Source organism: Zea mays, chromosome 4 (genome assembly GCF_902167145.1).
Source record: "Zea mays cultivar B73 chromosome 4, Zm-B73-REFERENCE-NAM-5.0, whole genome shotgun sequence".
NCBI lineage: Eukaryota > Viridiplantae > Streptophyta > Magnoliopsida > Poales > Poaceae > Zea > Zea mays.
In genome coordinates this window covers 55,434,251-55,451,332 of record NC_050099.1, presented here as the reverse complement: position 1 = coordinate 55,451,332, position 17,082 = coordinate 55,434,251, and the positions used below count along the sequence as shown (strand labels likewise).

General features: G+C 38.8%; 3 protein-coding genes across 3 annotated transcripts; all 3 read left to right on the top strand.

Moving 5' to 3' along the window:
• Positions 1-3,112: 3,112 nt before the first annotated feature.
• On the top strand, positions 3,113-5,717 carry LOC103655283 (uncharacterized). The gene is made up of 7 exons (XM_008682064.2): positions 3,113-3,437; positions 3,519-3,617; positions 4,167-4,511; positions 4,786-4,893; positions 4,962-5,203; positions 5,278-5,481; positions 5,566-5,717. The coding sequence occupies exons 3-7, from the start codon at positions 4,178-4,180 to the stop codon at positions 5,677-5,679; spliced, it is 1,002 nt and encodes a 333-aa protein (XP_008680286.2). The 5' UTR covers positions 3,113-3,437; positions 3,519-3,617; positions 4,167-4,177; the 3' UTR covers positions 5,680-5,717.
• Positions 5,718-5,768: 51 nt separating this feature from the next.
• Positions 5,769-7,927, top strand: LOC103653266 (uncharacterized). Its single transcript, XM_008680207.2, has 10 exons — positions 5,769-5,821; positions 5,921-6,262; positions 6,327-6,401; positions 6,471-6,530; positions 6,620-6,682; positions 6,790-6,882; positions 6,959-7,012; positions 7,110-7,217; positions 7,327-7,572; positions 7,673-7,927. Exons 2-10 carry the CDS (start codon positions 6,047-6,049, stop codon positions 7,691-7,693), a joined length of 936 nt encoding a protein of 311 aa, XP_008678429.1. The 5' UTR covers positions 5,769-5,821; positions 5,921-6,046; the 3' UTR covers positions 7,694-7,927.
• Positions 7,928-9,954: 2,027 nt separating this feature from the next.
• Positions 9,955-12,806, top strand: LOC542596 (his-containing phosphotransfer protein). The gene is given in 6 exon segments (NM_001112131.1): positions 9,955-10,098; positions 10,206-10,336; positions 10,439-10,507; positions 11,689-11,760; positions 11,975-12,047; positions 12,479-12,806. Coding segments are annotated over 6 exon segments (435 nt in total). The 5' UTR covers positions 9,955-10,047; the 3' UTR covers positions 12,518-12,806.
• The last annotated feature ends 4,276 nt before the right edge of the window (positions 12,807-17,082 follow it).

The following is a 17,082-nucleotide window of genomic DNA, read 5'->3' as shown; positions in this document are numbered from 1 at the left end:
TCTAAAATATCCACATAGGTCAAATAAGACAGATGTAACATCATCAGGGAGAAGACCTCGCAAAGCAACTGGTAAAAGTTGTTGCATTAGTATGTGACAGTCATGACTTTTTAGACCTGAAAGGTTTGTTTTAGCAACATTTACACATCTAGAGATGTTACTGGAATAACCATCTGGAACTTTTATATCATGAAGGACCTTACAAAACTGGCGCTTCTCCTCTTTAGACATGTTATACAAAGCAGGAGGCAAGTAATACTTATCATTAGCCCTTTTTTGTGGATGTAGATCTAGGCGGATGTTCATTTCTTGCAAGTCTTTCCGTGCCTGTAGATTATCTTTCGACTTGCCTTCAATTTCTAGAAGTGTCCCAAATGTATTTTCACAAACATTCTTCTCTATATGCATAAAGTCAAGATTGTGCCGGAGCAAATTATACTTCCAATAAGACAAACAGAATAGGCCACCAACTCCCTTCCATGTTTTGGAGTTTTCAAAATTACGGATTGATTTTATCTTTTCCAAAATAGCTTCCCCAGAACAGGGTGTAGGTTTAGACCGATGATCTTCAGTTCCATCAAATGAATTGGCATCATACCTGAACTCATGTCCAGCTGGTAGGAATCGTCGATGTCCCATGTAACACTGTTTGTAGCCATGCTTCAAGCGCATGAAACTTGTTTCTTCTTCACAAGATAGACAACCCAACTGGCTATTTGTGCTGAACTGTGCTAATATCCCAGCCCCAGGGTAGTCGCTGACTGTATACAACAATATAGCGCGGAGTTGAAACACCTCATCTCGGGATGCATCATATGTTGGCATACCAATGTCAAATAATTCATTTAGTTCATCATAAACTGGCTGCATAAATGTATGAAAGTCCTTTCCCGGGTAGCCTGTAATTATCAGAGTAAGCATAAGAGAAGATGCTTTCATGCACAACCATGGAGGAAGGTTGTAAGGTACCAATACAACAGGCCAACAACTATGCGTTGAATTACACTTCCCATATGGGTTGAATCCATCAGTTGCTAGTCCAAATCTCATATTCCGAGAATCTAATGCAAAGTCAGGGTGCTGAGTATTAATAGCATTCCAAATTTCTGAATCTGCAGGATGGCGCAATGCCCCATCCTTAGTACGCTCCTCATCATGCCATCTAGTTAACCTGGCTGTTTCTTTATGCAAAAAAAGCCTTTTGAGCCTAGGTTTGATTGGAAAGTAGCGCATCACCTTATTTGGGGCTGCCTTTCTTCTTTCCTTCTTTGTCAATATTGTGTTATCTGCTTTACCTTTCCACCTTGAAGCTCCACATTTTGAACAGAAGTCATGATCTTTTTTATCATTTCGATACAACTGACAATTATTTGGGCATACATGGATTTTATCATATCTTAGACCAAGCTTTGCAATGATCTTTCGAGCCTCCACAAATGTTCTTGGTATGTTGGAACCATTTGGTAGAGCGAGTTGTAGAATTGCAAGCAAATCATTTAATGATTTGTTGCTCCACTTGTTGATGGACTTTATATTAAACAAAAGAACTAGGAAGGAAAGTTTTGATAGTTCACAGCCCTCCCACAAAGGTTGATCAGCATCTCTAAGCAATTCAAAGAATTCTTGTGTTTCTGCATCTGGTCCAACTTTAGAAGAACCTGCTGCACCTGATTCATTTGTGTGAAGTCCATTGTCAACATATCCAAAAGCGTCTTGAACTACCTGACGCATGTTATGGTTTAAACTCGGACAATGGAACTGTGAATCTTTGTTAGCAGATATATATGATGCCGTTTCCCCATGGCAACCCATATCGTGTATCCACGTAGCATTCCATTGCATATTAAGTGATCATACACTATAGATTGCTTTTGTAACATCCTGTTGACACACTTGACACATGGACACCGAATCTTTGCATTAGAATTTTTGCCTATGTATGCAAACTGAAGAAATCCCTTTACTCCAGCTATGTAGTCATCACTTGGTCTTTCAGAAAGCAACAACTTCTTAATACCATTTAAGTCCATTAATCCACTACGAACAGAGGTCAACTTTCTTTATATTCTGCTTCCGAAATTTAATAGCCTCAAATAATTGTGACTTACTGAAATCTAGGAGGAAAAATAAACATTGGAAATAGATAAAAACTGCATGTAAACAGCAATGATATAACCTTATTTTCAGGTTGTAAATAGCAAATATCACTAAAGTGACAAACATAAGCAGCAATATGGACACTTTTTTTTGGAATCTTTAGTTTCTTAATTGCAAAGGTAGCAAATAGATACACTTTGAGCATCTACAAAAAATATGCAACAAATTTGGTATTCAAATTAAGTCTAAATTTCATCATCCTCTAAGGTTATTCTTCAGTATAAAGTGACAAACTTGATCTGCCAGTTGCAGCAACTATGCTGTTTTAATAAATCCATATATCACTAATCTCTTATCCAAACTGGGTGAATAAACAATATGAGCAAAGCTCATCTAACCTACCACAAAACACTCCATAGAAGTCATACTTGATTCTGCCTCTAACCAGTTTTAAAACAGCACCTAAACCTGCACATTGCAACTGTGACTAGAATCTGACAGAACGTGACACATAAATTCAGAACCCCATAACTCTCTCTGTAGCCAACGAAATTTTGCAAATAGATACTCATTAGAAAGGTTATGAAATTATCAAAAACTTTTATTGTAACGAGTGTCTCTACATCGGTTTACAAAACCACTAAAACAGCTCAAACCTTCTGTTGCAAAACTGATAGGAGAGAATAGCAGACAGCTAAATTCAGAATCCTATATCTCCTAATGTACTCAACAGAAAATTGCTAATGTGTACTGGCCGGAAAGGTTTTGCAATTCTCCACAACTTTTGTAATAAATGTGCTCCCAAATTCCTCCTTTATAACCCTCAAAGATGCATGATATACAACAAAACTCAGTGATGTGCTCAAGTATCCTTTTTGATAGGGTCTGCACCTTAACTGAAATTGCAGTTAAACAGAATTTGTGTGCTTCAGAAATATATATCTTAATAAAACTGAATGATACCTATAAAAGCTCCTTTGGAGAGATCAATGAGGTCGTGTAGCGCAAAGATTAGTAACCAGAGAATCAGAGAAACAAGATGAGAGGGGGAAAGAGAGGACGACACTGTAGATGGATTGAGGATGGACTTCTCCTAAACCCTAGCTGCCTTTGGGGAGGTACAACACGATAGAGTCAGGACGGCTAGATGGGACTACATCATGGGGGCCGTATGGTGTAGTTTGACTGAGTCAATGGCTTCCCACCAAAATGGCCCGAGCTGTTCAGTTAGCGAAAAAACAGAGCAAGCAGTTACATCTCCTCTTACCCCTTCATTCGACTCCCATCTTGCCTCCATCCCCGAGCTCCCTCCAAGGTCATCCTCACCTTCGTCCCCAAGTGTGAGTAAACTCTGCTCTTCCCATGGATATGAATCGCCTCCAACTCCTGATCAATCCACCCCATCTGGTGTCATCCTGCAGGTTCAAAGTGGCCACTGGACTTCGCTACCATAGGATTCAAGGCCTTGTTCCCGAACAGCACCATCTACAAGGGCCTGTGCCGGCCATCGGTATAATTTGGTACTACTACAACTCATAGTATTTTCTAAACTAAAAGGGTGCCCCTCCTCCTCGATCATCACCATTATGACTCCTTGCCCTCTCATGTCAAGGTAGTATATCAGATGAATACTGCCCTACTGTTTTTACTTGCAAAGTTCAACTGCCCACACCAGAAAGTCGCTATCAAATTATTCTCTCACTCACTCTACCATTTTCACGTATGTGGCAGCCTGGCTTTGTGTCTGTCTTCTTCAGTGAATGCCTGTTATATAATTTTTCTGTCTGGTGCACTTGCATCTCTAAATTGTAACAAATAAAGAGAAAAACCATTTGTTAATAGAGGAAAATCTATTGATATTAAGGTGGTGCATTCACTTGATAAGGCACATCTTCTGCTCACCAATTTAGCCTTTCTTTCAGTTTTAGCATTTCTTGTTGTTTTAGTTCAGCATACCTATCCAATTATGATAGCACATTAAGTTCAGCAGATTAGTTAGCAATTTAGCCTTTCTTGCTGTTTTTTGAACATACCATATTCTTTTCTCATGGGTGCTCAATTTTAATTAGTTTGTGCTACCATGGCTGAGGATATTTGGACCCTAAAACTTCAATTTGAGGGGGACCCTCCAGGACAGAAAATGGTGCAAAGGGAAATGGACAAAGATGAGATATGTTTCTTCAACTTGATTGAACTGATTGAGGAATATGGATACACATCAGTTGACTATGTATACTACAAGAGAAGAGATGGTTTGGTTGCAATACAATGGGATTCAGATGTGATGCAAATGCTTGAAGAGAATGAGAGCAAAAGGAAGGTTAGCTTGTTTGTGACGAAGCAGAGAATGGCCACCATAGCACCTACCAAATTCAATGAAGAACCTACCAATTCTGCAGAAAATAAAAATAAAGGTAGTAGTATGATGAAAATAAAAGTTGCTCTTTCGTGTATGTTTGAGCATCCAGGTAAAACTAACGTACAATTGTCATATTTGAATGTCATGCCATGTCATGTCATGTCATATGAAAATAATTTTGCATAATATATGTCATCCAATAGCAGGTATGTCAATTTAACTGATCCATGAGCAGTGATTTTGCATGTCATCTTATCCTAGCATTGGTGTATACTATAAATATTCTATACTCTGGTATATGTTTTCACTTCTCCCATAATTGTTCATAGGGAAAAGGGGCACAAAGGAAAAGCAGCGCCTAAATGTAATCCAAATCAAAGAACAATATTATAATGAGGTTGATCAGCACCATGACAATACCATCCAGCAAACACAAGGTACAAATGTATTTGGAATAATCCAATATATGTGAACTGCATTACTAATGTGAACTTTATTTTCATAGGTGATGGCAATAATGTAATCAAGCGAAAGGGAACGGTTTTGACACATGTTTGGGATTTACCTAAGGATAAACGTATATTAGTGAAATGCAACCAACTTGGGCAACCTATTGGAAAAGAAGGTGGTCTGTTAGGCCAATTTTTAGGAACTATAGCACGGAACGGTGGTTATTGCCCAATAGATGTCAATGATTGGAGAAAGATAAAGAAGGATAGTGCTGAAACCATACTTCAATGTATTCAGGTATGCTGGTATGAAATGTTAAGTACAATAGTAGCCATGTAATAGATTTATTAATGGTGTTTATCTTATTTTAGACAAAGTTCTTGTATCCTCGATCATGTGAGAAATGGATACTGAAATCGATAGGGAGAGATTGGAGAAAATACAAGTCAATATTGAAAAAGAAGTTATTTAGTCCAAAGAAGAAAAGGTCATACTTATACAAGCTTTGTCCAGATGATATTGATGAAGACCAGTGGAAATCCTTAGTAAAATATTGGAAGTCATCTGAAGGAAAGGTTAGTACAATAGTGCATCATTATTGGGCCTACTCTCTTTGGTTTATATACTAGCTCAATATCACTTAATTTACTGTACTACAGGCTCTTAGTGAGAAGAACAAACTAAGTTGTCAAATGAAGAAGACAACACATTCAGGGGGTACAAAGAGTTTTGCACGTTGGTCCGAGGACATGGTGAGTATTTTTTATTACTAAATAAAATCTTCTATTAATTTCTTATCATTTTAGTATTGTTTTTTTCTAGAGACAAGGTGATCCCATAAAAAAACAACCACATGGAGCACAAGTTTACTTAGCAACTCACAAGAAAAGGGTCAAGGAGGCAAATCATCCTGTGATATGCTATTTAGACACAAAGATGTATATATCATATATGAAAATATCAAGAATTTTACTTTACAAACAAGATAATTAGGTATGATTTTTATGCATACAGGTTCAGCTGGAAAACCTTATAGAAAAGCAACCAGAATTAGCACAAAATTGTGAGGGAAGGGTTGCGTGGGAAGGTGATGCACTACATCAAGTATTGGGAGAGGAGAAATCTGGACAAGTACATGGCATGGGCTTGCTTCCAATTCCTAAACAAGTTTATGGCCGAACAACACGTCAATTTAAGGACATAAATATAGCTACAATAGAAGGATCATCAGCAGACGTAGACACACATTTGTTGGAGGAAATACAACAACTCAAGGAGCATGCAAGAAAACAAGACAAAGTTATTGATGAACTCATAAACAAGAAAAGACACAATGAGAATGAAGAAGTGATAAAGGTGCTCACGTCTTTCACTTAACTTTGTGTACTGAACATATACTAACATTCAATATCACTTGTAGGAACTGACTGCTCATGGTGATTTTCAGACTGGCCATGCTAACCTTCAGAATCATGTAGTGCATTCCAACAGAAAGGTAGTTTTGTTGTTATCAGGTTTTCACAGAATTGTCTCTATTGACCTTAATGTTATTTGAAATATGTAGAGAGTTCGATGCACTGAACCAGACCATGGAGATGCAATCTGTCAACAAAATGTTGCACTAGTAAATATCATTCCTGCTATACTTGTTACTCATTTTCTCTACTTAATGTATATAAAACCTCATGACACACCCTTTATTCTATTTACCAGAACATCCGTACATGTGTATCCGAATACAGCGACAATGTTGATCCAATTATGTCCAACAAAAAGGTTATCATGATGTTCCTATCATTTCACAACATTCTACTCATAGCAGATTATATGTTGATATTTGGGTTTACTATTTTAAGTTTGCATGATTTTTTTGTTGTATTTAGCGTCAAGGTGATGCAAATCGCAAGCAATTATCACATCAAGCAGAAGAGCCACTCTCGCCACAATGCTCTAGTATTGGTTTTGGACAAAAAGAGGTACACCATTCTAGATAAATCATTAACATGTGATGTATCAGTCATGCAAAGTTTCATCCATTTGAGATTCTATCAGGTTGATGAATGCACACAAAATTCAATTGATCATAGAATAAGAAGAAAAACAAAGGTACACAAGAATTATCCTTCTTCATGTTTTTGCACCATTTGCCAAAAAAATGGTATTATTTAGTATATGATTTCATACATTGTTTCAAATGACAAAGAACCAACAAGGAGTACTCAAAGAGAACCGGATCATGGCACAGAAAATTGCTCAGGATAAAGCTATGGGCCAAAATAATTCAAAATTTACACAACCTCGTCCAATTAAGGTGAGCAAATATAACCTCAATTGATATAGTTGCATTACTTTAACACAAATTATGCTTGTTACTATACAATAAACTAGTGCTTGTTGATGACTCTGTGAATTCAATGTAGGATGGAACCACAGTGATACTTAAGACAGCAAGCCGTCCAAATAAGGCAATTGTGGCCTATGCAACCATTCTGAGCTCTAGTCCAAAAGAAAGTGTTGGTGGAGTTGAGATAGGAAAACAATTCTACAAAGTCCGAATCAACCATCCTGTTTTACAAGATGAGCCTTTGGTTAGGCCCATGCCTGGCTACGACAAAATTGGTGATGCCCATGCAAAAGGAGTAGCAATTGCTTGGCCTTGGCTTTGTGTATGCTACAACAAGTTTTATAAATACGTAATGTTACAAATTGCTTTCTCTAGGTAGTAGGCTGAAATGATTAACGATACAATGACCATTCTCTTTGCAGGTTCAAATGATCAATGGATGAATTTGTAGATTTGGATGCGCATGAGACATGACCAAGAAACATGAATTCCAAGAATATTTCTTATTTGTAGTTACATTTCATTTCCACCTTTACAGACTTGTACTATCTACCACTTGCTACATTTATTCCCTAGAATCATATCATTGTGTAAATATATAATTGTATTTTGTGAACAAGTACTATGTTTTTACCTTCCTCCAATCAATGCAAGTGATTACTCGAAGTTGTGATTTTTGTTGTTGTGCAAATGTGTCATGATCCCTTAATAAATTCATGTCAATGTTATGTGCTATGTGCAATTTAAAAATAGCGTTTTCATTTGAAATTTGAAAGTGTTACAATAGGTAAAGCATGTGTTACAAACAACATGTACCTAAAATTCCAATGTATGTTGTCACAAAGTGTTACTATTGTAATGAAAAAGTGTTACTATAGCTAAAAAAATTGTTACGCTAGAGAAATATTGTAACACTAATAAATGTTCCAATAAACAAGTAATTGTGTTACAGAGTAGTAACACTTTTTTATAAAAAAGGAACATATATTTTGTGTTCCAATAGGTTAGATACTAGTAACATTGGATATAGTAACACAAACAAGATGTGTTACTAGTACAGCTAGTAACACCTTTATTGAAATATAGTAACACAAGTTGGTGTTACTAAAGCTATGTTATGTAGTAGTGCTACATGAAGATATTGTGTTTTCATGAATTATTTGTCCAAAGAATGACTAAATGTTAACAAAAATTAAATGTGCCCATTTGGTTAGAAAAAAATATTTCACATGTCATAATTTTCCTTGAGTTTGTATTGTCCCCATTTGAACTTTAGTGAGGTGCAATGGGCCATAAATCTACTATATTTGTTCATCAAATATATGGTTATATTATATTTTCTTTAACTAAAGTTTGCTTATGTTGTCATAGGTTGTCATATACATGATTGACTATGGTGCTTGCTTTACTTGTATTATCAATAGAAAATTCATTCTTGTATTCTTTAGCTCCAATGATACATGGCATGTCACTCATAGTCATAGATAATAATTTTTTGCACAACTCAATAATGTTTGCACCATTATGATAATTAACTCAATAGTATTCTAATTATCTCTTCTTGAGATAAATTGTTGGTATCTTATCTGTGTGGTGCAAATAACCACCAGAAATTATCTCTAAAGTTCTCCCAAACTTATTTAACTGCTTGTATTATTCCGTTTTAGTTCTTCAACATATGAAATACTTATTCACACCATTTGTTACCACATTTTATTATTCATAGTGTGTCGTATACAGTAATAGTTGGAAATGCATTGTCCACTTAGCGTTATTACAACTATGTTACCACGTCTAAGAAAATCATCACTAGAGTTTTATCAAAATGCATATGTAACTGATAGTATCATCTATTTTTAGTTCCTTTATGTATGGAATATTCACCATGCTATGCGTTACCGGATTTTAATCATTCATAGTTTGTCGTATATTCGTCGCAATAAATTTGTCGCTGTTATAAGTTACTATATCCATTAGATGCATAAATATTTTGTTTTCTACGAAAAATTTGTTTGGATATTGTTAGAACGGTGTTAAGCCATAAATTGAACAAGATTTGCAATAATCACAATTTATAAACTTGTAGCTAAATCTAATATCTCTTGATCGTTAATTTATATAAGTATATTATTTATATAGAATATAAATTATTGGTAAATAAGATCTTTACTTGCATGTGTACTATTTATATATTTATTTATTTGTTCAACACCCAACATTCATGGCCTAAATGTACCTTATATTGGTAACTTCATATGAAACTAGCTATGAGACTTTGTTGATACAATAAATTTTGACCAGCTAATTACCTCTAATAATTTTATGTTTACAATAGACAGTACAACTATACAAGCACATGTTAGCAAGAGGAAAAATAGATAATTTTCAAACTAATGATAAATACTTTTTTTGCTTGAATAATCACCATTTCTTTATGCAACGGCTAGATTGAAAATTGCCACCAACCAAAGAAGTAGATGGTAGGTGACAATTAAGAGTTTTTGTTTGTAGTAATCAAATGTAGTAGAAACTATTACCATCCAAAATAACAACTGGAAAAATTAAGAGAGGGAAGAAGAAGCCAAATATGCAGCGGTTCCAGTGCAGGCTGTGCAGCCTCCCTGAGCTGTGCCAGGAATCGCATTCCCCCTGTAATCCACTATAAATAGGTCTCAATCATCCCTCACTAGTCACTCACTCTATTCCCATTCCAAGCCCCCGCTCTCGGATTCCCGACGACGAGCTCAGAGCTCCTCCTCTCCTCCCCTGCTCGGTGTTCGACGCAACAGCTGCCGCCATGTCTGCCGCCAACCAGCTCGCCGCCCTCGTCAGCAACATGTACGCCACGGTAAGGGTTCTTCCTCCACTGCACGACCTCTGGATTCTTGTATTTCGGCGCCACTGGCGCGGAATTCGGGTTGTGGCTGACGGGATTGTGCTTTGTTTTGGTGCTAGGGTTTGCTTGACGATCAGTTCCAGCAGCTCCAGATGCTCCAGAACGCCAGTACTCCTGACTTCGTCTCCGAGGTCGTCACGCTCTTCTGCCAGGACGGCGAGCGGATCATCGGAGAGCTGGCCAAACTGCTGTACGTGTGGTTCCTCACTCGTTGTTCCGTTTCTGTGATCGGTTCTTTGCGTTGTAGAGGGGTGGCTGATTCGTGCAGTTTGGTGTTTCTGTGACTCTGCAGGGAGAAGCCCAACGTGGATTTTGACAGGGTTGACGCCTTTGTGCATCAGCTCAAAGGAAGCAGTGCAAGGTGATTACCTTGTTCATACCCTGTTCTTGGAATGCATGTGTAATGCTAGTAGGAATGTATTTGTTGTGTTTCCATTTCAGCGCGGGAATGGGGTATGCAGTGCCATTAAAATTGAGGAGGGGGATTTAAATTCGTGCAATGATTGATCTGGCTTCCACAATTAATTCTGTGTGGTGATCCGACCGAAACAGTTAAATATCAGTTTTTGACATTCTGTTTTGGGAACTGTTGCCATTGGTTCCATAATTGTCATGTTCTGCGATGTGGATCCAACACATCTTGTCATGTGCACACACAAGTGACACAACTTGAAAAGGAAAACTTCAAATTTCCATGTTTTAAGTTGTGTTTCGAATCCGTTTAAGGAAGCGATTGCCATATATTTTGTCGTTATAATGTTCCATGATGTAGATCTGGCAGACATGCTCCATTCAGCACATCAACCGAATAACTCCAAGAGCATCGGCTCACATTGTTCCATTTTGATTTGTGTTTCAGATCTGTTTTGGGTGGGATTTGTCATATATTTTCTTGTTATTTTGACATAAATCTGAAAAACATGCTCCCCACACACTAATCTAATAACTCAAGTGGCACTAGTGAATCCCTCCCATTTTTTTGTGCTTTAGTTTCATGGTATACTAAATATGGAATTCATGGTCAAGACACAACAGCCTCTCTGTAATTGTCATGGATTAGGAATAAAGTACGGGAAATGGAGGATATGTCCTTCCTACCTCAAGATGATTTGACTTTCATTTTATGTTGCATGAATTGTAAATGAATCATTTCATATTAGAGTTTTTCCTTATCATGGATGCAGAGGTGTTTAAGATTTTTGTTGATATGAAGCACCTGTGCTATTGCATTTTGAATAATTGTGCCATGAAAAAAGGATATAATAATTAAGACTTATCAAGGGCGTCAAATGAAAATGTTATGGATTCATCAGTTTGTAAAATTCAAAAGTTTCTGTATTGGATGTGGGGCTTGCTAGAGTTCTAAAAATTTACTAGGCTTGTACTTGGCTAGCTTGTTAACTCAGATACGGATGGTCAAATTGTTTAATATGTATTTGATCAGTACTACAGTCTTATGACATCTAAACTTTGGTAGTTCTTTTTTCTTCTTTTATTGAGTTATTTTTTAAGCTCCTTGATTTGAATATTCGTGCATTTCAGTATTGGTGCTCAGAAGGTTAAGAACACTTGCATTCAGTTCCGCGAATCCTGTCAGCAGAAGAGCAAAGATGGGTTAGTACCTAGCTTTTTATATGTTCATGTACTGCTGTTTTTTGTCATTGTCTTATTGATATTTAGGTTATCACTACTCTTGTTATTACTGTGAAAACATTTTTTTTTTGCCATGAGCATTTTTTGCATAGTTATCACTTATCAGCTGTGTGTTCCATTCATGAGTTGCCAATGAATGTTGTCCGCACAAATCACTGAACTATATCCTTGCCAGGTGCCTCAAGACACTGGAGACAGTGAAGATTAACTTCTATGACCTGCGTGACAAGTTTCAGACCATGCTTCAGGTATGCGATTAAATCTTCTGAAAATACCTTTTTCTGTACATTGAACTAGACTAGCCTTTTTTTCAGAGAAAAACCTTTTTATTCTGAATCTTGCTTGTTATACCTAGGTGGTCTAGTGGATAGGATGTATATGATGAGGTAACAATGAAGAACTTAAAATTATGTTAATGGAGTGAGTGGCACATGTAAGATAGTCGAAGAACTACATCTCTAGTTATCGTAACAGAAGTTACGACTCCAAGAAATCCTAGTGGGGAAACATGTTTGACACTCATTCTTCATATCTGCATGTTCTTATATCAAGATTCTGTATATAATGTCTAGTCCTTTGTTACTCCTTTCTTTCGCCATTATATCTTTATGTTGTGATGATGGATTTTTCTCTTCTTATCCATGCATAGAAGGACTGATATATGTGTTTTGTGATGCAGCTGCAGCGTCAGGTCAATGGCTGTCCCCCCAGCAAGTGAACAAGATGGTGGAGTGGAGCTTCATGTTGGGATGATGCGTGCATCTTTCAAGTTCCAGAACATTCTGAATAAGCTCCTCAATTGGCTTCTAGGAAGTCTGTAATAGCTTAGCAGCAAGATTAGCGTTGACACCACCGTAGCAGAAGTCAATGTCGTCGTTTTTGTGTCACCGTCTTAGTCGTAAGTGTCCGTGCTGGGTGATGGATCTCCTGCAAGCAGTTGCAAGTGGTCCATTTACTATGTAGTAGTGGCTCTGAATAATCTATATCTTAGCAATGAATTTGGCAACATGTGCGTGCTGTTTGATATGCTATGTGAAAGTGAGCCTGTCGTTGGATCATGGTTTGTATCATTGCAGATTTTTCAGGTTGGTGGCGACGTCAGGGGAGGGCAGCCAGCCACAGATAGCAATGAGACATGTTGGTGAAGGCCTGCCCTATCAATGGAATCTCTACGCTTATAGCCTGAATGGAGCTTAGGTTTTGCTTACCCTTGAGTTTTTTCCCTAACATGCTCTTGTCAATGTTTAGTTTTTTTTCACTCCTTTCTTGGCCATTATCTTGATATGTTCAATGTTCTTCTGATGCAGCTGTAGCGTCAGATTCAGGGCTTTTGCCCCAAGAAATAACTCAGTTACTCAGAGTGGTGGAATTGATGGAGTTGGATGTTGGGATGATGCATACAATACATCTTTCAGAATCAAGGGACGTGTTCAATGAGCTCCTCACTTGGCTTCTAGGCTTCAACCATCTAGGAAGTCTGTAACAGCCTAGCAGCAAGATTAGCTGTTGACGCTTTTGTGTCACTGTAATAGTCTGTCTTAAATTTATAAGGGGTGGAGAAGCAAAGCATGTTATGGTTAATAATACCTAAGGTAGTGTTTGTTCGAAAGTATGATGGAACGGAGCCGGTCCACTCTTAATTTGTTGTTGTTTGGATTCTTAATTTGTTGTTGTTTGGATTGGTTACATATACGAGAGTGATATAAAAAAGGAAAATCATGCTCCAGCTTTCCAAAATTTCCTGGACGGAGCCACTCCATTTCAACTGGCTCCCAAACATGCTTACTTCGCGGTCTGCTATATGAAAGTGAGTCAAAGATTTCGGGTTGGTACTTGTGTCGCCAAGCATCGCATCGTACACGTGATGAGGTTACGGTTTGGATTCAGCAAATGAATTCGTGTGAGGATTTTGTGAAAAACCCCAGGTGATGAGGTTACGGTTTGGATTCGGCGCGTGAATTCGTGTAAGAATTTCATTAAAAATCCAGATAGGCAAGTTTAGGAGGCAAAAACGGCTGTGCAATTAAACTGTCAAAAGTCATGCAATTGTCTTGCAATCAAATTACTGTCACACCCGACTTTAAGGAACAAAGCCAGATGCATCTCATACATGCGCCAAGAAGACAACATATATAATAACAGAGTGTATATAGATAAATGTCACAAAACATCAGAGTATTATTACATAGCGGAAGTCTTATTACAAAATAAAATATAAATATAAAACGAACTAAGGATCGTCGGCGCAAATGTCAACTGAGAAACGCCACCTAGATCAGATCAAACTCCTCGCTTTGTGGCTCCTCCTGAACCACATGTTCTTCTCCTGTGGGGGGGTGTGAGACAGAAGGGTGAGCTCACACATGATCATAGCTCAACAAGTTGTGGGGAACCAGTGGCATGGACTCACAAAGGTGTGAGTTCATATGATGTGTAAGGCTAATCAATGACAGGGGTTAAAGCTGCGCGTTGCTTTTAAGTAGTTGGTCAAAATTTTATTAGCAGTTACTAGATGTAAGTAAATACCAAACCTTAAATAAAGTAATTGAACAAAATTAATAATAAACCCATGCATATGCAAATGACAAAATTGAATTTAACTTCCATAATTTAAACATCAGAGAGTCCTGAGCTGCTCATGACCGTGAGCTCGGCTAGTATACCAGTTTTACACTCTGCACAGGTTGTACCCTTTACCCACAAGTCATGTTACCCATCTGCCAAGGGGTCGCGACTCCCATACACCTCTACCTAGGAAGCGCGGCAGGGCAACACTACGAAGCCTTTACAAAGTTCCACTAGCTTCCGAATACCCGCTACAGTTTATGGGAAGAGCACTTGCAAGAATCCCCCGTCTGACCGCCATCGCAGCTAAATCAACCCGAGAACCTCCTTGCATGCAACTCCCCTACTGCCCTTGCCCCTTTCGGGTAAGGTAGTCTTCCACTAGCTTTCCTAATTAGTCAGCCAAGGGCGTCCCATTAAACCCTTTTGGTGGCACGTGTTTCTCAAGTTAAGCTCTATGTTCCAATTAACATTAATGAACTTGACATGAACATAAATAGAATAACAAGAATAATTGGAACATAGATATAATAAATGATTATCCCAAAACCATGTAAAGCAATAGCAAACTACCCAAGTGATTCAGGGGTAAACAAGGTAATGAGATAAACAATCTAGGGTGACCTATCGGGTCCCATCAAAATTAACCTATGCATGAATAAGTGACATTAAAGAACATTATTGGGTAAAAAGTGGTCAAGGGCACAACTTGCCTTCAATGAGCTCCTGCTCAGCTACTTCTATCTGCTGCTCACCAGGATCCTCAGTCACGGTTCTTCTACTCGCCACAATACAAACAAGCACAGTACATAGAGAAAATTAACATCACACCAAACATATAAACAAAATACATAGTAATAATCTACACATTAAAATAAAGTCCTAGGAATAGGAATCATAATTTTTGGAGTTATAGATTTTAAGTTATGAATTTTCAAAGGTTTCATGTGCTTAAAATAGGATTAAGTGAGAAATTATTTTTCTTAGTATTTTCATGTCAAAACAGAGGTACTAAGTGATAGAGAATAAAATTACAAAATTTTAGAAACTGGAATGGATTAATTTGGAGCTAGTATGAATCTTCTATGAATTTATCAAGATCTAGTAATTATTTTCATGTTAAAAATCCATTTTCTATTCATTTATTCGATTTAAACGATCTCTGGACTGGGCCGCGGGTTAATTTTGTTACTCTCTGGGGTTTCTTTTGTAAATGACCCAATCCGAAGGGGTATGATCTAATATGGGCCGCATGATTGAACTTGGACGCTCGAGATTAGATCTGGATCACGGCGAACCGGTATGCTACGCGATCCGTTGGATCCAGATCCGACGCCCTTGGTTTAATGAAGCCCAGAGCGATGACCGTCATCCGATCCCGATCGGACGACCAGGGTCATATTCCGTCGCGATCTAATCCTAGCCGATCAAGCCGGATCCGATGGCCCCCGGTCGTCGCCCTCCTCCCAGCGAACTCCGGTGACCGCACACAGACCCATGGCGGCGCTCCATTACCGAGCTGGCCACCCGTGCCCCAGGCGACCCGAAATCCAACCTAACGGAAGCTACACGATGTAGGGGCAAGAGTGAATGCGCGAAGAAGGTTCTCACCATAGATGGCACCCACCAGAGCTCCGTCGACGAGGAGGCACGGTCACGGCGGAAATCCAAGTCCCGGCGAACGATTTCCCTACGGACCGCGACGACTCCATGCGAATTGATGCCAAAGGCGCATCCGATGCATCATGGCGAACACCCGGTTACATTCTCCCGTGCCCGAACGGCGACGAACACAGAAATCAGTGGCGGCGGCGATTTCTCACTCTTCCTCTTGATTCGTCAATGGTGGCTCACGGCAATTCGACTGGTAGAGGCGAGGGGAGAAGCGGAATAGTAGCCAGGTGGGCGCATACTTATCCCATTGTGAGGAACGACTGCCGAGTCAACCGGGCGAGCGGCAATGGCGGCTCGGTTTGTTACCGAGATCCATGGAGGGGTTCTGGGCGCACTGCTAGGCTGGCCGGACTGCCGCGCGCGGCTCCACTGGCCAGACGCTGGGAGCGGCGCGCGCGTGATACGGGAGAGGGAAGAAGGAGCAGCGGCGGGATCCGCGCACATGCGAGCGACGAATCCGTGGCGTTCTGTTGTGGAGCTCGCGTGGGAGATGAGCCTGACATGGTGGCCACACCAAGCAGTGACCAACAGAGAAAGCGAGCAAAGGGTGGCTGACATCCCGGACCCAGGTGTCGGCGCTAGGGTAAGGCGCGGCAATGGGCCAGCGCGAGGAGGAGGGTTCAATGGGCCGAGTGAAGTTTGGGCCCAGCAGGCGTTTTCTCTTTTTTTATCTGTTTCTTTTTTATTTTCTTTCCCAAGTCCAAGACTTCAATTCAAATTTAAATTTCTATTTGAACTTCGATTTTAAATATTAAACACAAATCTAATATGAATAGTAATTTTACTACCCGCCATAATATTATATTTTTTTTATCTTATAATGTGTATTCATTTATTTTTCTTCTCTTTTCTAGATTATCTCCAATTTTCCTAATTGCACTTTTGGGTTAAATTCAAATCCTCAACATATTATTATATTTTTTTGTCCATCTGTAACACCCCGGGATCCTCAAACACCCAGAATGCTACTAAACTACACATCTAACATTCATATATAAAATTTCGACAGCATCCCCTTTGAAAAATACATAAACGGGGAAGCAA

Bases quoted from the DNA above. Each gene is read 5' to 3' on its own strand.
- LOC103655283 (XM_008682064.2), top strand. From the start codon at position 4,178: ATGGCTGAGGATATTTGGACCCTAAAACTTCAATTTGAGGGGGACCCT. The intron at 4,512-4,785 runs GTAGTAGTATGA...AATTGTTCATAG, and splicing joins TGCAGAAAATAAAAATAAAG to GGAAAAGGGGCACAAAGGAA. The intron at 5,482-5,565 runs GTTAGTACAATA...ACTGTACTACAG, and splicing joins GGAAGTCATCTGAAGGAAAG to GCTCTTAGTGAGAAGAACAA.
- LOC103653266 (XM_008680207.2), top strand. From the start codon at position 6,047: ATGGGCTTGCTTCCAATTCCTAAACAAGTTTATGGCCGAACAACACGT. The intron at 6,263-6,326 runs GTGCTCACGTCT...TATCACTTGTAG, and splicing joins AGAATGAAGAAGTGATAAAG to GAACTGACTGCTCATGGTGA. The intron at 7,218-7,326 runs GTGAGCAAATAT...AATTCAATGTAG, and splicing joins CACAACCTCGTCCAATTAAG to GATGGAACCACAGTGATACT.